The sequence below is a fragment of the Pteropus alecto genome, unplaced genomic scaffold, assembly GCF_000325575.1.
Source record: "Pteropus alecto unplaced genomic scaffold, ASM32557v1 scaffold146, whole genome shotgun sequence".
Taxonomy (NCBI): domain Eukaryota; kingdom Metazoa; phylum Chordata; class Mammalia; order Chiroptera; family Pteropodidae; genus Pteropus; species Pteropus alecto.
In genome coordinates this window covers 27,272,312-27,297,791 of record NW_006442107.1, presented here as the reverse complement: position 1 = coordinate 27,297,791, position 25,480 = coordinate 27,272,312, and the positions used below count along the sequence as shown (strand labels likewise).

The window sequence follows — 25,480 nt, the reverse complement described above, 5'->3', positions numbered from 1 at the left end:
CTATGTCATTTTATATGAGAGACTTGAACATATTTAGATTTTGTTATCCGCAGGGGATCCTGAAACTAATCCCTAGAAGATACCTAGGGATGACTGTACAATGAATATTGCTGTAGTATCTGAACTCTGTTCATCAACACTTCACGTCTCTCTGCAAGTTGGCTTGCTGCTTTCAAGTTCCCTTTTGACCAGGATCTAAAAAGTTCTTTAGTTTGGGCCCTCTCACTCCATTGTCCTGATTTATTAGCTTGAGAATTTGCTAATTTGAGAACCACTTTTCCTCATACTGCTATTGTTTAACCTTTATTTTTTTCACTATAAAAGAAATACATGTATAGACTCAACTCTTAGTCTATACAAAACTACACTAATACATATCTTTTTAAATTATAAGAGAATTTCTCAACCAATCAAAATACTCTATCATTCAGCTTATAGTTTAAGAGCATAGGATCTAGAACCAGTCTGTGGTTTCAAATTCTATCTCTGTTATTCGTTGTATGACCTTGGGTAAATTACTTAACCTCTCTGTGTTTCAATTTCCTTATCTATAAAGTGGAAACAATAACAGGATCTACCTATAGAGCAGTTCTGAGGATTAAGAGTTAATATAGATAAAGCACTTAAAATAATGTCTGGTTTATAAAAATGTCTGCAAATGTTAGATTTTATAATTATCATTATCTTTGAAGTTTACTTCTACGATGAAAGTTATATTACAAAAATGCCTTGAGATTTTTCATCAAATGAAATGACTACCCAAAACAGTCTAACTTGGTGTCATGGCAAAGACTTTTCATAAGGTAACAAATATCTCATCTCTAAATATTTTCAAACCAATTGAACAAACATATTTGTCTTAAAGTTATATTTTGTTTTGGTGAGATAAAAGAAGTTTATTTGATCAATTTTGAGATTGAATAATTCATTTAAAAGTCACATTTACTGAGGTGCAATTTGCTTAGAATAAAATGTACCTGTTTAAAGTGTACAGTTTGATAAAGTTTGACAATGTATATACCTGTGTAATCCCTACCACAATAAGATATTGAACATTTCTATCACATATCTACCCCAAATGTCTCATACCCCTTAACAGTCAATCCTGCCCCAGCTCGAGCATAGGCTACCAATGATCTAGTCTAGACAGTGGTTCTCAAAGTGTGATCTAGGAGATCTGAGAAGTCAAAATTATTTTTGAAAAAAGGAACAAACAAAAAACTAAGATGTTATTTGCTCCTTTCATTCTCATTCTCTCATGAGTGTACAGTGTTTTACAGAAGTTGGCTATATGATGTAAATGATATTGTAAAAGATTAAATACAGAAGCAGATATAAGGATCTATCTTCTATTAAGCTAGACATTAATGAGATTTGCAAAAATGTAAAACAATGACACTCTTATTATTGAAATAGTTTTGTTTTTGAAAAATTTTTAAAAAAATTTTTTAGGTTAGTATCAATAGATACAGTCCACAAAATAAAAGCTTTTTGGAGTCCTTAATATTTATTTAAGTGCATAAAAAGGTCTGAGACTAAAATGTTGAACAAATGACAGTTCCTCCTAATTTTAAATGCTATGAATCCACATATCAGAAAGCCAGGGATAGAATTTTCAATTAACTATTCACTCGTAACAACGAAATAGTGGTCGAATGTACTGATACATCTCTTAGCATCATCTAAAGCAGATATAACCATTTCAATCATGTAAAATAGAAGAAAACTAGATTATAACTTTCTCTTGAAAGGGACCATGCCCTTTAACTTTTTGTACTCTGAGAGCATTTAGCCGAATGCATGGCTTTAAGAATCCCTTCATTAGAACTGATAAAAAAGATCATTACCTTTTGCCAAATACAGAAACTTTTCTTTCAGATGTGGGTTTGTTTATATTCAACTTTCCAAATGCTGGCTTCTCTTTGCTTTAAGAAAAGAAGAAAAACAAACTCTTCAAAATAAATATTAGTTCAAGAAGCTTTTGGAAATATGTTGGAACCAACATCTTTTCTCTATTACCTATAAAAATAATTGAAAATTATGAAAACTTTTAGCAACAATTGCAACTGTTATAAATGGATTATGCTAACATAGTATAAGTTGTAATGCTAAAATGGTAAAAAAGAAAGCTAGAATAAAAAAACCCCATATCTACATTTCAATTATCTTAAAATATGGACATTTATGGATAACAACTTTAAAAGAAAAAAACGTAAAAATGAATATTTTCAATCATAGAATGATAGCTACATTAAAATTTTTTTTCTCTTAAGGCCTGTGCTTTAGCAGAACATTTAAGAACATACATTACCTAAATTACAGACCAAAAACGTTGACAATGGTAGCCTTTTATTTTTAATAGAATTCAAGATAAATCTTTTGGTGTACATAATGTGTAACAGTACAAAAATTTTTTCTGATTTCAGAAGAAATAATATAAATACTTCAAATTTCTAAAAGTATCAGAGGCTCATACTATGTAAACCTAAGTAATTTAAGAACAGTTTCCACAGCAAAAGAAATCGTCAACAAGGTAAAGAGAGAATCATCTGAATGAGAAAATATATTTGCAAGCAACACCTACGATAAGGGCCCAATATCCAAAATATACAAAGAACTCATACAACTCAATAACAAAAAAATGATCCAATCCAATCAAAAATGGGCAGAGGACCTGGACACTTATCCCGATCCAATTCAATCAAAAAATGGGCAGAGGACATACAAATGGCCAACAAATATATGAAAAGATGATTGACATCGCTATTAGGGAAATGAAAATCAAAACTACAATGAGATACCACTTCACACCTGTTAAAATAGCTATAATCAACAGGACAAGTAATAATAAATGTTGGAGAGGATGCGGAGAAAAAGGAACCCTCATACACTGCTGATGGGACTGCAAGTTGGTATAGCTACTATGGAAAACAGTATGGAGGTTCCTCAAAAAATCAAAAATAGAACTACCATATGATCCAACAATTCCACTTGTCCACGATAGATGATTGGCTATAGAAGCTGTGGTACATATATACAATGGAATATTACTCAGCCATAAGAGATGAAATACTGCCATTTGTGGTAACATGGATGGGCCTCAAGATAATCATGCTGAGCGAAATAAGCCAGACAGAAAAAGTTGAAAATCACATGATATCACTTATATGTGGGATATAAACCTAAAAGCAACAAATGAGCAGGACAAACAGAGACACATGGACTATCGGCTAGTGGTTACCAGAGGACTAAAGACTAGTGGTTACTAGTGGGCTGGGGGAGAAGGAGGAAGGTAGACGGGGTAAAAGGGGGTCAAATGTAGGGTTTAGGGGGAGGGCGAAGTGGGTAAAGGGGATCAAATATATGGTAGCTGAAGGAAACTGGACTTTGGGTGGTAAACACACAATAGATGTCAAATGATAATGCACACCTGAAAATGATATAATTGTATTAACCAATGTTACCCCAATAAACTTAATTAAAAATTTAAAGAAAAACAGCAAATAATATGTAATTTGTGTTAAATAAAAATCTTAACTTCCGTGGCTTAAAGACCTTAAAAAAAAAATAAAAAAAGAAAGAAAAGATTTATTAGGCTATTGTTAGCAAGAAAGACCAGGTCCTGGGCATAAAGTATGAACTACCAGCAGCATGGCTAGGTGAAAAGACAACATATCCGAAGTCCTGGAGTTGTTAAGCATTTCTATACATCAAGTAGGGGGTTGTGGATGGAAGATGTGAGCTGCTCTGAAAGAATTTACATTAGCTATAGGAAAAGGGGGTGGTAGAAGCTGATGTGGGGCCAGCTCTGGCATAGGAACAGTTAGCAAGGAAGAAGTATCTACTTCTGTGGATTAGCTGTGGGTAGCAGATTGGCAAGCTAATGTGAAAATAACAAGTGGAGGCTCCTGGGGTTTGATAGCATCTGGCTATTATCTCTTTTGGATATTTGCAGAAATAGGCACTTGGAAATTAATCCTAAATTTTAACAGATATATAGGAATGTGAGCAATCTTTTGTCAGAGCTGGCCCACAGCTAACTGTTCTGCCTTTCTCTCACTTTCAGGCCCATGTAATTTTCATTTAGAACATTTCAGAATTTTTTTTGGCACTTGGTATTGGAGATGGATTGATACAGCTCTATAGTGGCTTACTAAAAGCCTTTTATTAATTAATTGGAAGGAAATCACTTATAGAGAAAACTAGTTTACAATAGCAAGTTCTTTTGGACACCTTTTTCCAGGGAATCTTGAGGAAATAGTTTGGAGAAGTGCTATTCTGTAGGCTGCTACTAAACAGCAGCTTATTGTCAGAGCAAATAATACCTTTGATTGAGAACTTCGCTAGTTGGATACACCTCAGTAAATTGAAAGTTATTCCATGTAGCCTGCTCAAACAAGCTCTAGAATAAAGGAGGAAAAAAAAAGATCACTGAAAGGCATTAACAGTCTTTTTAGGGGAAAAAAAAGATCACTGAAAGGCATTAACAGTCCTTGGCAAAGACATAGCTTTGAAAATTTAAGGAACAAATTAGATAAAATACAACACCTAGTAATATAACCACTCTTAGCTTCATTGACCGCAAATTGGGTACCGCTGGAAACAGAGAAGATTCATCCTGACATCACTTATATTACAGCTTTCTATTAACCACCTTTAGCAATTTTTTGACCAAGTTGATAAGGCATGAGGTACTTACGTTTGAGGGGTATAGAGGCCTTGTTTATTGAAGTCTTGAGATCTTAGATCTTGCATAGAGAGGCGGCCAGCACCACCGGTAGAAACTGAACTGCGCTTCATGCTTCTGACCTGCATTCATGAATTCAGTATTAAAATCTTTCCAGACATAGATGGTGCATTAAGCATCAACTATTATCTTTATTCTCAAACAGAAAGGCAGCCAAGTTTCACTGTTCCTTCAAGATAATCTTTCCCTGGGAAGTTAATCCGAAATTCCAACAGACATTCATCAATTTGAGCAGTCTTCTGTCAGTTGGTCCATAGCTACTAAGAGGCTCTGTTTTGTCTCTTCTCTTTGGCTGCTCTAATTTAACTTAGAACATCTCGGATATTTTATTTTATTATTTTTGTCATCTTGGTTTGACCACCTATTTTTTTCTTCAATACGCTGTTACACCTAATCGACTTTTCCACTTTCACTTATGTGTCTACCCAATCTCCACCTGAAATGTAGTCTTAAGATTTACGACTTTCAGATGTACTCCTTACACAGTCACCAAGGTGTTACACTAGTATCTCAAATACAACAAACATTTCCTCTCCCTGCACCCTTTCTTGTCTCCGGCCTCTCTTTTCCCCATCAGCGGCCCCCTAGGTCCTCTCCTTCTCCCTTGGGAAATCATTGCCAGTAGAAATTTACCGGGAACCCAGAGCCTAGCAGATTTGGCCCAGAGGCTTCTCACAACAGCAGACACTAAAACGTTGCCGCTCAGGGCCTCTACGTTGTGGGCGCTATTGCTTTCTCCCTCCAGACCAGTACTGCCAGAACAAAATTAATCCAAAGCCATTAGTTACCGTTCTTCCAGTTTCCTGACAGGACCCCAAAACTGAATTCCGTAAACCGTGCAATTACCGGATAGATAAGACTGCTGCGGCTAAAACACCAACACCTCGATTCAACCGCCAGCGCCGTTAGAATTTTAAAATCTCCGCCCATGACGTCATCACGTGTAATGCACGAGCGCGCGCGCATGCGCATGCGCATGCGCATCCTCTTACGCGGGGGCTCCTTGTCGCCGGAATTCTGCGTTTGTTTTACGGGCCTTCTCGCCAGGCTTACTGGCATATCCCAGGCACTGTAAGCGTCCCTTACGAAATCTGGTCCGACCCTTAAATTTAGCAATGAAGATCCTAGCTCTCTAAATCCGCTGAATAGCGGCAGAGTGCTGTAAGTGCCCCTGGAAAAGCTTTATCCGTACAGCAACATGGTCGCGCCCTTTGGCTCTTAGAAAAGATTTTTTTTTTCCTTGTGCGCTGAAAATGTGTCTTTCGTGACCACTATGTAGATGGGTACTGTTTTCGTGATGCAAGTCTGGGAAGGTGGCGTGCACTTTTCTGACAAGGGAAGCGGTGAGGTAGGAGATAGTGACTGCTGAGTTTAGGCGCAGTCGCTCCGAGGTCGCGCTGGGTTCCTAATTTGCTTGTTTGAAGTAGAGAATAGGAGAGTATTATAGAGAAGTGCACTAAACATAGTATTATTTTGCTTGCTAAAGTATAGCATTCCTGCTTCTCTAAGTTTGAACTCAGAGACAAAACATTGCTTAATCCCTTGAGAGTGGTGGGAGTGGGAGAAAAGCTCAGAGCCAAAGTCTGGATAAATGGGTCTTGTAGCAATTGTGTCATTAAGTAGAGTTGTAATTTTAGATGCGTCCTTTCTGAATTTGGGTCTTCCCATCTAAATTTCTAGTTCTCCCTAGCGCCTACCAACACCATCAGGCAAGCAAGAGAAACTTCATCTATATTGTAGCCACTCCCCAGCATTAGCCCATGATTGCCTCAGCTCCACTTCAGATTATCAGGCATTATATTCTCATAGGGGAACCTGGTACCTAGTGCCAAAAAGATGGAGGACCACTGCATTACGGGACCTCCTCACCATAAGTGGTGACTCTGAATCAGGAAGGACCAATACCAAAATTTCCATCACCATCAGCATTTATTGAGCAATTGCTTTGTGTCAGTCACTACTCACTTCATGTAGATTATCTCATTAAATTCTCTAGACTGCACTCTAGATGTCATAAAAATGATGAAATTGTGGCTGAGATAACTTCTCCATGGTCATAAAGCTAATATGTGGAGTTAGAAGTTTGAATCTAAATGTTACTAGTATTAACTGTGCTATTAGTCACATGTAAATCTTGTTCTGTCCACTCCTTAAGTTATCCACTACATTAGATTTAGTAAGCATTATCTAGAACTGAAAACTATCTTTTGAAAAATTAGGAAGTTCTGAAAAACCTAGTTGCTGGAGGAAGAGTGTTCAGAACCAATACAGATCTGGACTCTGTAACCTTGCAATTTTGCTATGGTTTAGTGCCTCTGATGTGCTGTTAAAATTGCATTTTGGTCTACTTTTACCCTTTTTGCAATCCACTGGTACCTGTGGTTAAGTAAGGAAATGATTCTGCAAAGTGGGCTGACATATTATGGCTAATGTAGATTGAAAAGGCAAGAGTTGACATGCTAACAACAACTCTGGAAATTGTGATCTTCTCTAGGGTTATCTCATTAAAAATGGTGAATTCACATAGGTAATACAGTATTTTTTGCTTTGACAGGACACTTAGACCTTTAAAGGAATCAGTGACTTCCTGATTTAGACTATGTAGACCTAGTGGCTATATCCAAGTACTATGCAGGGCTCAGGAGGATAGGAGGATCAAATTGAGATTCCAGAATAAGATCAGGTTTTCCCTCTTTGGCCAAATTGGCTGAACATTTTGAAAATTATCAACCCTGAAATGAAAAGTTTAGAGTAAAACATTACAATTTTCCTTAGAACTGCTATATACCATGGATGTTAATTCTCTTTGTACATGTCAAGTTTAGCTACTTGCACATCAACTCTACCTTTGTGTGTGAAGTATATGTTTATTGAAATACAGAATATTTAAGAACTTAATCTGGAAAGTTGAGTTTTACTTGTAGTCTCTAATTCTCAGAGTTTTTTCCTTTCTTTCTTTCTTTTTTTTTTAAAGGAAGATAATGTCTGTAGTGCACCAGCTGTCATCAGGATGGTTATTGGATCATCTTTCTTTCATTAACAAGATAAACTATCAAGTTCACCAGCATCATGAGTCTTGTTGCAGTAAAAATAAGCCCACTTCATCTGTCCACCTTGATTCTCTTCACGTGGATTCTGTGTCCTCTTTTGGATCCTCTGCGATACTTATTGCTTCTGATTCTACCATTAAGCCAGAGAATAGTGATGGAAGAAATTATGAAATATTCATACAGAAATATACTTTTCGATCTGAACTGTTCAATGTCACTATACCTTATATAACTTCAGCTAGTCACAAGGAATGTCAACAAAATAATGAAAAGGCAGATCTTATGAATGATGTTAAAAAAGAAATCTCCATTTCTACTATTGGGAAGGTAGAAAGCTTTGAGAAATTTTTCTATTTCTACAGAAAATACAAAAGAAACATCATTCCAGTATCTCAAAGTTATCTCGTGATTTACTAAGAATAAAGAAAAATCAGTAAAGCATAAGAAGACTTTAGCATATGCAGAGTAATTTTTAACTCTTTGTTAACGTTTTACCATTTTTAGAAGATAATATTTGTGTATTTTAAAAGTAAGCAAAATTGGTTCAGAGGTGAATGCTCTAAATTAAGGAAACAAAAAAAAACAAATCCTTTCTGCTTAGGCATTTTTATTAATTACATATTTTTATACCTGTTTTTGCTCAAAAACATGTTTCTATCTATGAAAAAAATCCATATATCTGCAATATATGGATTTGAGAATTTTAGAGACATGTCCTCTAGATAGATAGAGAAAGATATATCTCTATATCTATTTATATATATAAAAGTTTGGAAGAAAGGTGATATTTTTGAAAGTTTTCTAGTGATAGAAAGCCACAATGGAAAATGTATATGCTCTTATACGTGTTTGCATACACACTGCTGCAATCTTGTAGTAAAGTTTTGAGAACACCATATAGGATCAAATTAATTATGCTTTAATACTTTTTATGTCTTTGAAGTGTTCAGAGGTGATTACATAAAGTCCGTTTCAGGGAGATTATATTAACATTTTCTTTGTTAGTGATAGCAATAACATTCATTACTCATCCAGTAAATGTCTGAGATCTTTCTATGTGCTGTTGTACGTAGCGTGAAGAGAAGAGATAAATACAATCTACCCTCATGGGTCTTAGAGTGGGGAAGAAAGATATTAAATAAGAAGCATGTTAAGAATTAGAATAAGGAAGGCAATAGAGATAATTTATTACGTTATTATAGGTACTTGAAATGGTAATTAAAATATTCTTCTGATTTTTTTATTGTACATATTTTTCTCTTTTAACAAATATTTATTGATTACTTGCTATATGTCAGGTACAAAAGAATGTATAGTGTTTGAGTAAAATACTATATAGGTAGTTTACCATTACTATTACTAATTCAGAAAAATAATAAGCTCTTGTAAAGGAGTTTACAGTTTACTAAATATGGGCATTATCTTTTAATGTTTAGACTTTTATATTGGGTAAATTTCTCACTTTATGGAAAAATATTGAGCATTTGTAAACAATTTTATCTTAAAAAAACCTACCTTATTTCTGATATGCTAAAGCAAATTGTACAATTAATTTAAGCTTAAGTCCATTTATTCAGCCAACAAACATTTATTTTTAATCTACTAGGAGTTTGCCACCTTGTAAGCACCGAGGTTTCAGCAATAAAAAGTACAGTGCTCTGTATTGCACTGTCTTGCATGTTCTTTGCTGTGGCGTTAGATATAGAACAGTGTTAGTACACCTGATTTATACCTAACCCTCAGATCAGTCATAAACAGCTTTTAATAAAATACATCGGAATTTTTTAAAAATAATAATACATGGATGATTCCTTTCTTCAGAGATGAAGAATGTTCAGAATAATTATACCATGTACTTCAACTGATAGATGGCACTGGTGATTGTTTATACAATGTCACAGTTTCCTTGTGTTCGATGGATGTCAGTGCTACATTTTATCATTTGGTGCAGTTTCTTACTAATAAGGCCAAGGTGATCTTTTATCACCCATAAGTATAGTAGTAGTAGTAGTAGTAGTAGTAGTAATAATAATAATAATAATAATAATATTAGTTGGGAAAGCTTACCTCTGTAGGCCATACCCTTTGCATTGAGCTTGACCTCAATAGTCAATTATACCTTTTAAAGACTGAGATACACAATATGTGCTAAAGAAAAATAATACTAATGTATTTCAAATATTAATATTGTGATAGATGGTAATGTAATTGTCTCCCTGTAATTTACTTTTTAGAAGCGTAAAAGATGTGTTGTTTTCAATCAAGGTGAATTGGATGCTATGGAATATCATACAAAGGTAAAGTATAAATGTTCATCGAAACATTGGAAGATTAATGTGAAGTAGTATAAATCAGTGGACAATATAAATAAGAACGTTCTTAAAAATCAAGCAGTCATTTTGATCAAGGTTAGAATTTAATAGTAGAATAATTTATTGTTACTTTTATAGTAATGAACAGTTTAAACAGTTTTTATTAAAACTTCATGTACTCATAAATTTAACATAAGTTAACTTATGCTGTATTGGTTAAGTTTAGAAATTTTATATTATAAAAGCCTTTTCATAGGTAAAATGACCTATTAAGATAGTGGCAGAAGAAAGCATGAATAATGTGAAGGATATATTTCTAGAATTTAAAACTAAGTATCACCCAGAAGTTAAAGAAATGAGAGGAAACAGAGGGTACACAACTTTTAAGTTTAATTCTCTAAAGAACATCTTTCATTAAAATGGGAAACGTGGAGTTATAATTTGGCTTAGAAGGGATGATAGTACAGTTTTGGAAATGCTGAATTAACGTGATGGTAGGATGTACTTTTTTCCTTCTTTTCGTGGTAAAATAAACATAACAAAATCACCATTTTAACCATTTTTGGTGTATAATTCAGTGGCATTAAGTACGTTCACACTATCGTGCCATCATCACTACTATTGGTTTCCAGAACTTTTTTCATCATCCTAAATAGAATCTTTATACATTAAGCAATAACTCCCCATTCCCATTATCCCCTAGCCTCTGGTAATCTCTATTCTACTTTCTGTCTTTATGAATTTGCCTGTTCTAGGTATTTCACATAAGTGGAACCATGCAATATTTATCTTTTTGTATCTGATTTATTTCACCTGCATAATGTTGACAAGGTTCATCTATGTTGCAGCAGGTATCAGAATTTCATTCCTTGTTTAAGGTTAAATAGTATTTTATTGTATGTATGTTACATATTTTGTTTATCCATTCATTTGTTCATTTAGGTGGTTTCTACCTTTTAGCAATTGTGAATAGTGCTGCTATGAGTATTTATTCGTGTACAAGTATGTATTTGAGATGTTGCTTTCAATTCTTTCGGCTATATACCCAGAAGTGGAATTGCTGAATCATATAGTAACTTTACATTTAACTTTTTGAGGAATTGAAAAACTGTTTTCCAAGCAGCTGTACCATTTTATATGCCCACCAACAGTGCACAGAGTTTCCAATTTCTGCACATTCTCACCAATATTGCTGTTATTTTTTTTTTGTATTTAAGCGACTTTATAGTTTGTTTTTTTAGGTAAATTTTTATTTTTCAATTACAGTTGATATACAATACTATATTAGTTTTAGGTGTACGAAATAGTGATTAGACATTTATATAACTTATGAAGTGATCACCCCATAAATCTAGTACCCATCTGACACCATACATAGTTATTACAAATATTATTAACTATATATTCTTTATGCTATACTTCATATCCCCATGACTATTTTGTAACTAACAATTTTTATTTCTTAATTTCTTTCCCTTTTACCCATTCCCTCAATCCCCTCCCATCTGGCAACCATCAAAATGTTCTGTGTATCTATGAGTTTGTTTCTATTTTGTATGTTTATTTTGTTCTTTAGATTCCAAATGTAAGCGAGATCATGTGGCATTTGTCTTTCTCTGCCAGACTTATTCCATTCAGCACAGTACCCTCTAGGTCCATTCATGTTGCAGATGGCAAGATTTCATTCTTTTTTATGGTGGACTAATAGTCAGTTGCGTATATGTACAACCTCTTTTTTATCCATTCATCCATTGATGTACACCCTGGTTGCCTTCATATCTTGGCTATTGTAAATAATGCTGCAGTGAACATATGGATGCATATGTCCCTTTGAAATAGCATTTTGGGTTTCTTCAGATAAATACCCAGAAGTGAATTACCGACTGGGTCCTTCCATGTCTCTTGTTATAGCCTTTGTTTTATTTTATTTATTTATTTTTTTATGTTAATTTTTTTATGTTTATTGGGTAACATTGGTTAATACAATCATATAATTTTTGGGTGTACATTATAATTTCACATCTATATATTCTGTTGTGCGATTACCACCGAGTCTAGTTTTCTTCAACTACCATATATTTGATCACCTTTACCCTATCTACCTCTTCCATTTCCCCCACCCCCTACCCTCTGGGAACCACTAGTCCATTGTCCGTGTCTCTGAGCCTCTTTGTCCTGTTCCGTGGTTGCTTTCATGTGATTTTCAACTTTTTCAGTCTTTTGTCCTGTTCCTTGGTTGCTTTTTCAGCCTCTTTGTCCTGTTCCTTGGTTGCTTTCATGTGATTTTCAACTTTTTAGCACGGTTATCTCGAGGTCCATCCAGGTTGTCGCAAATGGCAGTATTTCATCTCTTCTTATGGCTGAGTAATATTCCATTGTATATATGTACCACAGCTTCTTTAGCCAATCATCTATCATAGGACACTTCAGTTGCTTCCATGTCCTGGCCACTATGAATAATGCTGCTATGAACGTCGATGTGCAAATATCTTTTTGGATATGTGGTTTCAAGTCTTTGGGATAAATACCCAGTAGAGGGATTGCTGAATCATATGGTAGATCGATTCTTAGTTTTTTGAGGAACCTCCATACTGTTTTCCATAGTGGCTATAACAGTTTGCAGTCCCACTAGCAATGTATGAGGGTTCTTTTTTCTCTGCATCCTCTCCGACATTTGTTATTACTTGTCCTGTTGATTATAGCTATTTTAACAGGTGTGAGATGGTATCTCATTGTGGTTTTGATTTGCATTTCCCTAATAGCTAGCGATGTTGAGCTTCTTTTCATATTATAGCCTTTGTTTTAAAGTCTATTTTTTCTAAGTATCGCTACCCTAGTTTTTTTGTTTCCATTTTTATGAAATATCTTTTTCCATCATTTACTTTCTGTTAGGCTTTTAATCTGAAATGTCTCTTATAGGCAGCATATGTATGGGTCTTGTTTTCTTGTTCATTCAACCACCCTATGTCTTTTGAGTGGAGCATTTAATCCATTTACATTTGAGGTAATTGTTGATAGATATGTAGTTTTTGCCATTTTATTATTTAAATTATTTATTTATTTTTTCTTCTTCTTAAAGAAGTCCCTCTAATGTTTCTGTAATACTGGTTTGGTGTTGATGAACTCCTTAAGCTTTTTCTTGTCTAAATGATAGCTTTGCTGGATAGAATAATCTTGGTTGCAGGTCCTTGCTTTTCATCACTTTGAATATTTTGTGTCAGTCTCTTCTGGCCTGCAAAGTTTCTATTTAGAAATCAGCTGACAGTCTTATGGGAGCACCCTTGTAGGTAACTAACTGCTTTTCTCTTGCTGCTTTTAAGATTCTTTGTTTTTAACCTTTGGAATTGTGTCTTGGTGTGGACCTCTTTGGGTTCATCTTGTTTGGGACTCTCTCCATTTCCTGGGCTTGTATGTCTATTTCCTTCATCGGGTTAGGGAAGTTTTCAGTCATTATTTCTTCAATAAGTTTCTCTCTCTCTCTCTCTCTCTCTCTCTCTCTCTCCTTCTGGTACCCTATAATGTGAGTGTTGGTACACTTGATGTTATCTCAGAGGCCACTTAAATTATCCTCATATTTTTGTATTTTTTTTTCTTTTTGCTGTTCTGATTGGGGGTTTTCTGCTACCTTATCTTCCAAATCGCTGATTTGATCCTCTGCTTCATCTAATCTATAGTTAATTCCGTCTAATGTATTCTTTATTTTAGTTATTGTAGTCTTCATTTTGGACTGGTTCTTTTTTAATGTTTTCTATCTCCATTTTTATGTGTCCTATCTCTTTGTCGAAGTTCTCACTGAGATCATTGAGCATTATATAACCAGTGTTTTGAACTCTGTATCTGGTAGATTGCTTGTCTTCATTTTGTTTAGTTCTTTTTCTGGAGCTTTGTTCTGTTTTTTTGTTTGGGACTTTCTTTGTCTTCCCATTTTGGCTGCCTCCCTTATTTGTTTCTACGTGTTAGGTAGAGCTGCTATGTCTCCCAGTCTTGGTAGAGTGGCATTATATAGTAGGTGTCTTGTGGGGCCCAGTGGCATAGTCTCCATGGTCCCCTGAGCTGGGAGCCCCAGGTGTGTGTTCCTTGTGTGGGTTGTGTGTGTCTTCTTGTTGTAGTTGAGCCTTGGTTGCTGTTTGCATGTCAACGAAAGGGTGTCACCTGTAGGCTGATTGGTTATGAGGACTGACTATTGTGTAGGGGCTGATCCTATGGAGCAGAATTTACTTTAGCAGGTCTCTGGTACCTGCCCCATCTGCCCTTTTGGTGTGTTGTCTGTGGAGGTGGCTGGATGGTGCTCCAGCAGGGTTTGAAGCCAGCCACTGAGCCAAGTTCAGCTATTGCCTGTGTCTTGCCTGAGGCCACCTGGCACAAGCCAGAGAGCGATCTACAGATGACCACCACCTCTGCTGGGCTTGGAGGTGCTTGGAAGAGGCCAAGCCTTGAACCGAGGCTGGCTGCTGCCATTGCTGGGCTTGAGGCTGCTCAGCAAGAGGTACGGGCCATGCTGAGGCCAGATGCTGCTTGTTTGGGGTTTGCGAACCTTTGAGAGATTTTAGGAAAGTCTGCAGCCTGAGTTAGGACAGGCTGTTTGTATGGAAAAGCCACTGGAGATAGCTTGGGTGAGCCTGCCAGTTGGGTGAGGCATGGTCTTAGGAAATCACCAAGGCGGGGTGAACAGTGTTAACCAGGTTGATGGAGACACAGATATGGTGCCTGCCTGCATCTGCTGGGAGAGGGGAGGGCTCAACAAAGGAACAATATCTTCTGCCAGTGCTTCTGTCTGGGGAAAAAACTTCCCCTACAACCCTCGCCTTGAAGCCAGATAATTCATTTTCTCCCTGAATGTCCCTGGTGCTATTGAGCTGTTGCCCCAGTGCTGGAGCACAGATTCAGTGAGTCTCTCAGAGAGTAAATTCGTGTATGGGCCCTTTAAGAGGAGTGCCTGGTACTCCAGTAACCCTTCGTCTCACTCAGCCACAATCTCTGCTGGTTTTCACAGCCAGAAGTTATGGGGACTTATCTTCCCAGCACTGGAACCCTGGTCTCGAGAGCCTGGTGTGGTGCTGGGGCCCCTCGGTCCTCCTCAGGGGCAAGAACTATCCCTCCCAATTTTTAACTGCCAAACGTGGGTATGGGACCAGCCCATTCCACATCTCCACCCCTCCTATCTGTTTCAAAGTGGCTTTTATATATCCATAGTTGTAGGACTTTTGTTCAGCTAGACTACAGGTGATTCTTGATTGTGGTTTTTCTGTATTTTAGTTGTAATTTTGATGTGGTTGTGAGAGGATACAAGCACATCATTTACTTACTTCATCGTCTTGATCGGAAAATCCTAATGTTACTATTTTTTTTAATAATAGCCATCCTAATGAGTATGGAGCAGTATCTCATTATGGTTTTCATTAATACATTGGATTTTACATGTATTGAGGATAAATGAAAACACAGATGCTAAATCCTTTAATACCAAAAGTCTATTGTATTTTGTTAATTTTGGAAATATACCTATTGTCTGGAAATGCCATTTACAAGACTAACTGTAGAAATATGCAAAAATCCAGTATCTGATATTGTACAAGAAAATTATTAATTCTACTGTAAAATGTTAAATGAAATTAGGTAGAATTTCTTAAATTCATGTGTATTCAGATTGTAAGATACTTGCGACCGTTGATGAAAACTATATATTATGAAACATTTGTATGCTACAGAATGTAATCAAACTCTAAAAAGTCAAAATATTTGCAAAATATAATTCAGAGGTCTTTTTACTAGTAAATTTGAATAAAGGTAATTTATGGCCATTTTATTATAAGTAAACATTTCATAGAAATTGGAATCTTTTTGCTATAATGTAATGTTCAGGAATGAACTATTAAAAAGTTTGATAGAAAGACTGTTAAAAGCTAAGATATGTAGGTGACTTTAAGGAACATATATTAAGGAAAATCCTGGAGTAGAATTTGCTGTATAATTTTTTTTACTAAATCTATGTATGCATCTCTTTTCCTTCCTGTCTCCTTCCTTTATTTATTTATCCATTTTTCATTCATTTCACTCATTAAATTAATATAATTGAATACCAGCTGTATAACCAACACTGTTTCAGCTCTAGGACTTCAACTGAGGTTGAGATATAGTCTTTCTATCACAGAACTTATCTTCTTGAGGGACACAAACTAAACTACTATGTAGTGTAAAAAGCACTTTTTTTAGGAGAGTTCTAGGATATTATGAGGGTATATGGGGTGGATGTCTAATGCAGACTTGAGGACCATGTCAAGTAAAACTTTATGGAGGCAGCAATGTTGTTTAAACTGAGTCCTTACAGTGGGCATTAATCATATGGAGTGGTAATGAAGAATATTATAGATTTAGAGAATAATAGCATTAGGTTAAGTTCAGAAGCAAGATGGAATAAAGCTTGCTTACGGAACTGAAAAAGGTTCAGAATGGATGGACTGTGGAATGTTAAGGTGAGACTGATTAGAGATGAAACTGGAGAGATAAGTAGCAGATCATGTAAGGTGTTATAAGCCCAACTTACAACATTCAGATTTAATTCTAAAGGTAGTGGGAAGCTATTGAAAACAGGTGACATGATCAGACTTACTTTTTATTTAATTTATTTAATGTTAATCGTATTTATTTTTGAATAGATAATACATTCATATGGTAAAGTTTAAAATGTCCAAAAAATATGCATTGAAAAGTCTTTGTCTAATCCCTGTCCCTCCATCACCTGTTTCCTCATATATGACTATATGTATATACATAGTCATATATGTATCCTTTTTTATTTTACCTAATTATTTTCTATCTCAGTGTCTTTCACACTTTTTCCACATGTATGTGTGTATCTGTAGGAAAAATTCTAGGAAGTCAAGTTGCTGGTCAGAGGGTTTGAACAGTTCGATAGATAATGCCAAATTGTTTCAACAGAGATTGTATCATCTCATTAGCACAGTAGAAATGTATGATTTTGCTTGTTTTCCCACATCCTTACCATCATAGTTATTATTATCTTGACCTTTGCCAATCTGATAGGTAAAAATAATATTTTAGTATAGTTTTATTTTACATCTCACTTATGAGTGTGGTTAAACATTTGACATATGTTTAAAATCCAATTGTGATTTTTTTTATGTGAGCAGTTTGTTTCCTTTGCACACTTAAAAATTGCATTGTTGGTTTTCTTATTTATAGAAACTTTTTATATATTAGGGAAATTAGCTCTGATATAAATTGCAATATATTTTTCCCAGTTTGTCATTTGAATTTTAATTGTGTTTTGTTTTTGTCACACAGACAATATTATTTTTAGTTGAATTTATTTTTTTTTCCTTTATGACTTCCAGATTTTTGAATCATAATTAGAAAGGTATTCTTTCTTCAAGGCTTTAAAATAATTTTCTCATGTTTTCCTCTAGAATGTTTATGGGTTTATTTCACATTTATATTTTTGATCCATTTAGATTTTGTCCCAGTATAAAGTGTGATGTATGGATTCAACTTTGTTTTTTTCCAGATGACTATGCATTTGTCTCACCATCATTTATTGAGTTTTTACTTGCTGATTTGAGATGATAGATGTCCTAAATTCACATACGTATTTGAGTTTATTGGTGGACGTTAAGTAATTTAATTTTTTGTCTTTTTATTTATTTGCCTCTTTTGAGATTTTATAATATGAATACGTTTTAATATTTGTAGCGCTTATCCCCCCACCTCATTTTCTCCTCATTTGCTCTTGTTTACAGAATTTTACTGGCTTGTTTGTTTTTTATTTTCACATATAAATTTTAGGGTCAGTTTTAATGTCTGGTTAGAAAAAAATCCTATTGAAATTTTTATGACATTAAGTTAATTTATAAATTAAATTTGGGGAATATTGACATCTTTAAGATGTTGGTGATTCTACCCTAAAACGTGAATGTGACTTTCTATTTGTTCACATTTATTTGTCGTTCTGTAAAATTTTATTAAGTTTTTGCAAATTTCTTGTTAAGTTGCAGTATTTTTTTGAATTGAATCTCTTGAGTTTTCCAGGTAATAATTATGACTGCTGCAAATAGTAATAGCTTTACTTACATCTTTCCAATTTTTATATCTCTAATTTATTTCTCTTTTCTAATTGTATAGGCTGGAAAATACAATATGCTTTTAGTGAGAGTATCTATCCTGTCTTGTTCCTTCCTTAGAGGAAATGATTTCCTCATTAAGCATAATTCTGGAATTTGGGCTAAGTTGTTTTAATTCATTTCTTTTTTCTTCTTTTTTTTTGTATCGATGGAGGTATTCAATGTTATATATTTTTCTCTGGGCACTACAGAATTTCATTGGTTCTGGTACCTTGTGTTTTAATTGTCATGATATGAAATTTCATTATGATATCATTTCTGGAGATTTGCTTAAGTGTGTTTGTAATAGAGTTTTAAATTTCTATGTTGGAGTGGTATTGCTGGTAACTGTTTGTCTAACTCTATAAAAAAATGCCAAATTGCTTTTCAGAGTGGCTGTACTGTTTTGCATTTCCCACCAGCAATGTATGAGTTCCATTTGCTTCATATCCTTGCTGGTATTGATGTCATCAGGTTTTTGATTTTAGGAATACTAGTAGGTGTAAGGTAGTATCTTATCGAGGTTTTAATTTGCATTTCCCTAATGACTAATAATGTTGAGAATCTCCATATACCATTTGACATCCATATGTATTCTTTGTTGAAGTGTGTATAGAATAAGTGTTTTTTCTGTCTTGAATATTTGATGTTAATTCACCAGTAATTCATCTAGGCCTGGAGTTTCCATTTGGGGAAGGTTTTTAGTAACAAAATTAGGTTCATTGTAATAGATAACAAGGATTTTCAAGATTTCTGTTTCTGCTTATGTCAATTTTGGCAAGTTATGTTTTCCAAGAAATTTGTCTTTTCATCCAAGTTGTCAAATTTATTGGTATGAAGTTATACTTGATATCAAATCATGTATCTGATAAGAAATTGATATCCAGAATATATTAAAAAACTCAAGAACAAAAAAAAAATACCCAATTTTAAAATGAGCAAAGAACATGAATAGACATTTCTCCAAGGAAGATATACAAATGGCCAGAAAGCACATAAAAAGATCCTCAACATTACACAACATTACACATAATTAGGGAAATGCAAATCAAAACCACAATAAGATTATCACTCATACCTATCAGGATGGCTATTAAAAAAAAAAAAAGAAAAACAAGCGATGACAAGGATGTGGAGAAATTGGAACCCTTGTGCATTGCTGGTGGGAATGGTACATGTGAGATAACAGAAAATATATATATTGGTCTCTGCCCCTGGTTCCTGGCACAGAGTTCCTAAAACCCTTCTATTTTCCTAAGAGATAAGAACACTAAGAGCATCTCTTGTTCTAATCGTTGTCTTCAACCCTGTCCCTGACACAGGGCTTCTAAAACTCTTGTACATTTCTAAGTGTTAAGAGCAGTAGGAACCTGGATGGCTCCTAGAAGAGTATGATCACCAGAAAGACCAAGCCATGATTTGAAGCTTGGAATTTTCACCAAGCGTATTCAAAGAACCAGCTTTTAGTTAATCTTTACTGTGTATTTGCTCTATATTTTGTTAATATCTGCTCTTCATTATTTTCTTCCTTTTGGTTTACTTTGCTCTACTTTTTCTAACTCAAGAAAGTTGAACCTTAGGTTAGTGAACTTAGATTTTTTTCCTTTTCTAATATAAGCACTTAAAGCTGTAGGTTTCCTTCGAATCACTGCTTTAGTTGTGTTCCACATATTTTGAGACATATTTTATATTTTTACTTTCATTCACTTTCAGATATTTCATTTTAACATATATATTATTTAGAAATATGCTATTTCGTTCCAAGATATTTGAGGTTTATCTTGATACTGTCTTGTAATTTATTTCTAACTTAAATCTGTTGGGGTATAAGAAGAATATACTCTGATTATTTCAGTCCTTTTAAATTTATCGAGCCTTGTTTTATGTTCCAGCATATGAGTTATTATTGTGACTGTATGTGTGTGCTCTTGTTATATCATTTTGTATATTCTTTTTGAATATGTATTATGTAATCGTTGGATACAGTGTTCTGTGAATGTCAGATCAAGTTGGTTGGTAGTATTGTTCAAAACTTCTGTGTCTTTAGATTTTTTATTTAATTGGTTTATCAATTGGTGGGTAGATTTTTTTTTTTTTTCGTTGAGTTTAGACTAGTGTTTAGTCTAAAGCTAATGTTCTCGTTTACTCACACAAGATCTACCCAATACCCTGTCAAGAACTGTGACTAGTCTGAGCTTTTACCCTATTTGGAAGCTAGCAAGTTAGCAAGTTTAGATCTAAGATTTTATTAAAATAAGGATTTTATTGCTCCCTGCATAGCAGGAAGCATGTGCTTTCTGTTTACAGACTTTTCTTGTACTCCAGGTCCCATGGGGACAAGGCCAAGCAGCCTCATTGGATGCTGTGCGTGCAGATTTGATTCATAACTAAAGAACCCCAAACTTAGGAAACCCCAGTCTTTTAAATGAGTTGCAAGCAGATTTGTTCAACCTCAACAGCAAACAAATTTGCCCTCTGCCTTGGAGGGAGATACAGTCTCTATCTTCCATGTTATACAGATATCTTAGAAAATTTATTCTGGATCAAAAGTTGTCATTGTCTCTGCTCAAAGAGACTTGTGGTGAATTGTCTCCCAATTGCCCTGTAAATCATGAGGTTTTCTAGTCTGAATGTTGGAAACAGGCACTGTTCCTGGTCCTGCAGGAGCTCCAGGCACTGTTTCTTCTAGTCCTTTTCAGTTGTCCTTTTCCCGGCCGCGGGTAGTTCCTTCACACACTTTAGCTGATCATTACTTAAGGGAATTTCTCTAGTGTGACTACCTGCAGGTCTATAGTTCTCCCTCTGTGTAGCTCTTTTATCTCTGGTAGTCTGTCCTGTGAACTCTAATGGTCTTAGCCATCCCATATTCTCAGCTCTGTCTCCTCTCCTCTGGATTTCTTCTAGGCTCTGCCCAGATTCCTCCTTTCTGTGGTCTGGAAATTTTCCAGGCAGTTAGTGGGGGACAGTCATAGGGCTTACCTATAACTTTTTCATTGTCTTTTGTAGTCTTAATGTCCACTGTCTTGAAAGCTGTTGTCCCTCTTACTCCATCTTGGTTGGAAGTGGAGTTGGAAGTCTATCACTGCTTTGAACATTTTCTCTTTATCATTGTTTTTCAGCAGTTTGATTATGGATATTCTTTAATGTAGTCTCCTCATCCTCCTTTATCTCCTCCTCCTTCTCCTCCTTTTATTACATTGTTTTCAAGTTCATTAATCAATATCTAATCTGTTAACCCAATCTAATGTAGTTTTCATTTCTACATTGTAGTTTTTATCTCTAGATACTCAATCTGGTCTTTTTTATAGTTTCCATGGCTTTTCTTAACATGCTCATTTTTTCTTTACATTTTTGAACATATGAATATGGTTATGATAAGTGCTTTAATACCCTTTTCTAATCTTTCTAAATGGGCTACAAGTAAATCTACTCCTTTTCCTACTAATTGTGTCATTTGTGTCATTCATTCCCGTGTGTTTCCATTGAGTGATTTTTCCTTTATAATGTACTGAATTTTTCTGCTTTCTATTCCTGTTAATTTTTTATTTTTTTTTGTAAGGTATTTCAATTGTTAAGTACTGGATATTTTCACATTCCTATACGTATTCTTGAACTTTGTTTTTGGACATAGTTAACTTTGAAACTGGTTGACCTTTTTGAGATTTCCTTTAAGCTTTTTTAGTTAAGACCAGAGCAGACTTTAGTCTAGAGCTGTTTTTTTTCCCAGTTACTGAGGCAAATACTCTTCTGAGTCGTCTGTTTGATGCCCTGTGAATTACCTTTCCATTATGGCCAGATGGAGCACTAAATGTTCCTAGTTCTGTGTGAGCTCTGGGGATTGTTCTCTCTGACCATTTCATCTGGTTATTTCCCTGACATTAGGTAGTTTCATCACATGTATGTGCTGTTCACTGCTCAGCTGGAGACTTAACCCTGTGCAACTTTCAAGATCTCTTTGTCTATTCAGTTCTCTTCTCTCTGGTATCCTGCCCTGCAAACTGTAGCTACTTGGCTTTTGCAGACACCCAGCTCTATTCTTCAACTCAGAGAGGCTGTTGGATTCTGAATGAGTTTTATTCCATGTGTTACTGCCTGGAAACTTTCTCAAAGCAGTAATCTAGAGAAATCATTTGTTTCTCCTTTTTTAGGGACCACTGTTCTGCATTGCTTGACATCCATCCAAGGTCTGAAAGCCTTGTAAGAAATTTTCTTCTTTAGACATCTGGGTTGTGGCGTGACTTAGGGGGCAACAGGGGTGCTGCTCAGCCAATGGGTAGCGGTGAGCAACAGGCGCATGAAGGTGATCCTGGAAAATGGCAGCTGAGCTGGCTGAGAGGAGCACCAGTCCCTGAGGATTCTGAGAGTATGGACCTCGGGATAGGGGCTGAGAGGAGTGAGGAAGCTGGGTTCTCCCTAAAGAATTTGTCCCAGGGCCAACCTGGCCCGTAGTGAGGCAACAGCTTCAGATTAGGAAGATTCTGGATAAATTACACAGCCGGTACCATACAGAGCCAGGATTCAAACCCAGTTGTTAGAACAAGGATATTATGTTGTGTTCCCATCTTGCCAATGCTGAAACTGAAGCTTAGAAAAGTAAAGTGATTCAAGGTAGAGAATCACTGATAATGGCAAAAGTAGGTGAGCCTGTGAATCAATATGAAGAGGATAAAATAGTCTTTTAACCCATTTCTCATTTAGAAAAAAATGCAGCTCACTGCCAGCATTAATTTTATTTTACATAAACACGCTCTTTGAGGCTGAAGCAAATCTGACTGGTTTTCAATGTGAAAATAAAATATAAAAACTGTTTTGGAGTTATTTCTAAATAGAACTTATCTCTAATCCTAATGTAACAAATGTATACATATATCGGATTCATCAAATGAATTTCGGCTAATAACTCTTTGAGAATGATGTTAACATCATGCGTAGGAATGCTATGCATTTTCTAGGATTTGACATTTTCAGCAATAGAGAATTAACTATATTTTGTAAGTGGACATACCACTACTAAAAACAGAATGCTATAAATAGAATGATGTCGTTTGTTCCCAAAGACTATCGATATACTGCAGTGATGCGAAAATAATAATTAAAGCAAGATAGTTTGTGACAAACTTTGGGGGTAAGACGAGGACTGTATCCACAAATTATTTCAAACGCTGTAGCCGCAAGTGCTGCCAGCGAATATTCTCCGGGCAAATGGAAAATGAGTTAAGGAAACTGGCCCACAGAAAGGATGGCCTTCTTGGACAAATCTAACTATCATTTTAGCTCATATTCTATAGTCACATGTGACCGGTGATGACATAGGAATGTGTGAGATTGTTCTCATTCATCATGATGTTGACTTAGAGAAGGTTCATCTTCATTTGATGACTGGAGACAGTGGGTCAGAAATTCAGGGAAGCAGTGGTGAGACTCAGGGCTATGTATATGCCCATTCAGTTGATATTACCTCTGGGGTGTTGGTATTAGAAGATGCTCAAATATAGCTCAAAATTTGGAGTTACTCTGAAAGGAGACAAAACTAGATCAAATGCAAAAATATTCAGTGGAAAGAAAGAAATTCTAAGCAATCAGCGGAGGAATTAAAAGCACTGTTTGAAAAAAAAGTGCCTCAGAGAAACCTCCAAGTTCTGGAATGCGGTCAATATTACCTGTATGCCTGGAGCAGTGCGCTCTGCAGCTCAGTAACCCTTTTAACAAGTGTTCCAAATTTGATAACAAGAGTCATGTAGGCACAACAGCGACCAAGAAGATTGACATCTACCACCCCCTACACTTGAGCCAAGACAGATTGCTGCCAATGACTGTGGTGACAATGGCCAGTGCCAGGCTGCAGGACCCAATTGGGCTCATCTGTTGGCACTACACAGTTGAAGGACAAGAGCTGAAGATCAAATAATCCTTCCCCTTTTTGGCTGCCCTAGTTTCTGGCTGTTTCTTGGCCACTCATGCCGCATTCTGGGCCTAGACAGGCTTTTTAGGCATTGGCCTGGGAACCAGATGTCCACAGTGATCCAAGTCAGGTTTCTCACCAGATCTTAGGCCTTTGTATCTAAGGCTTATCTCAGAGAATCTGCTTGTAAATAGACTGATAAATTTGAGAATCCAGACGCAAGGAAATGCATTTTAGCAGTTTCCAAACCCTTTCATGATGCTTACTGATAAAAATGGCATGGGAGTTAGTGGGAGGGAACTAATGTTTATTGAGCACCTACCATCATTTGGGCACCATGCTGGGCATTTTGTACCTGATTTCTCATTGAATTCTCCCAGCTCCCTGTGAGGTGAGCCTTATGATCCTCATTCTGTATAGGAAGAAACTCTGAGTCAGAGTTGTTACTTGCTAAAGATTACACCAGTGGGAGATGGCAGAGTCAGGATTTGATTCCTGGTCTGTTTGATGCCAAGGTTTTTGCATTATTTCCTTTGGTCTGAATTAGTTTTCCTTGTTCTCAGTCAGTGGCTCAATTTTTCTTTCAATCACTAGGCTCTCTTCCTCATTAAACAATTATTTTAAAAATGTAGTGCTTGAAAGTAGAGTCTCTGTGCTTATATATCATAACTTGAACTTAAAAGTGCTTTGCTGCATTGGTTCGCCTGTACTTAAATTTCTTTTTTTTTTAAAATTATTTATTATTTTTTATGGCGACATTGAAATCCAATAAGTTTCAGCTGTACACTTTAACAGTAAGGCATATATATGTTTATGCTGTGTGTTCATCTCCCACAGTTAGATTTCTTTCCGTCACCACATATTTGATCCTCTTTACCCTGTCAACCTCCTCCCTTCCTTACACTCTGATAACCACCTTAAATTTTTTATCTGAAAGGCATCTTCTAGTTTTCTGTGCTCTTCCCAGCAACAGTGTTTCAGAATCAGCAAAATGTAGTAGATGCCTTCGTTTTGGAAATTCATGTTCACGCAGACTTTCTTTTTTCACATTTTCAAGGTTATAATGATCCAGTCTACTGTCAGATGTTTTGTTTTGTTTTTCTTTAGGTACATTAAATATGCACTTTAAATTAAAAAAAAAATTTTCTTTAAATTTCAGATTAAAGGTACTCCATCCAAAAGCAGAACTTGGCTATTGTTTTTATGATTATTATAGTTGTATTATAGCAAAACTTTGTTTATTTTATAGTTACTTTTTTCTTTCTTAATAATTCAGGCTATATTTTATAAAATCAAAGGTATGTTTATTTTAAAATTAAATCACTAGAAAATTTGAGATTAAATCTTTTTAA

The 25,480-nt window shown here is 35.4% G+C and overlaps 2 protein-coding genes and 1 pseudogene across 5 annotated transcripts in view; 2 read left to right on the top strand and 1 right to left on the bottom strand.

Moving 5' to 3' along the window:
- The window catches only part of NDC80 (NDC80, kinetochore complex component), a 35,142-nt gene extending 29,438 nt beyond the window's left edge, over positions 1–5,704 (bottom strand). The window contains exons 1-3 of one of the 2 annotated variants that reach the window (XM_006920052.3): positions 5,594–5,704; positions 4,700–4,809; positions 1,848–1,925 (exon numbers count right to left, since the gene is read on the bottom strand). In XM_006920052.3, the coding sequence (XP_006920114.2) occupies positions 1,848–1,925; positions 4,700–4,809; positions 5,594–5,677 (272 nt within the window). In that variant the 5' untranslated portion in view covers positions 5,678–5,704. Of the gene's footprint in view, positions 1–1,847; positions 1,926–4,699; positions 4,810–5,535 lie in introns of both variants that reach the window. The other variant, XM_006920051.3, reaches the window with a different exon arrangement.
- A 34-nt stretch (positions 5,705–5,738) lies between these two features.
- The window catches only part of METTL4 (methyltransferase like 4), a 37,023-nt gene continuing 17,281 nt past the window's right edge, over positions 5,739–25,480 (top strand). The window contains exons 1-3 of one of the 3 annotated variants that reach the window (XM_015595722.2): positions 5,739–5,818; positions 7,722–8,124; positions 10,032–10,094. In XM_015595722.2, the coding sequence (XP_015451208.1) occupies positions 7,729–8,124; positions 10,032–10,094 (459 nt within the window). In that variant the 5' untranslated portion in view covers positions 5,739–5,818; positions 7,722–7,728. The other 2 variants (XM_006920049.3, XM_006920050.3) reach the window with 2 other exon arrangements.
- Positions 23,330–24,746, top strand: LOC102893107 (annotated as a pseudogene).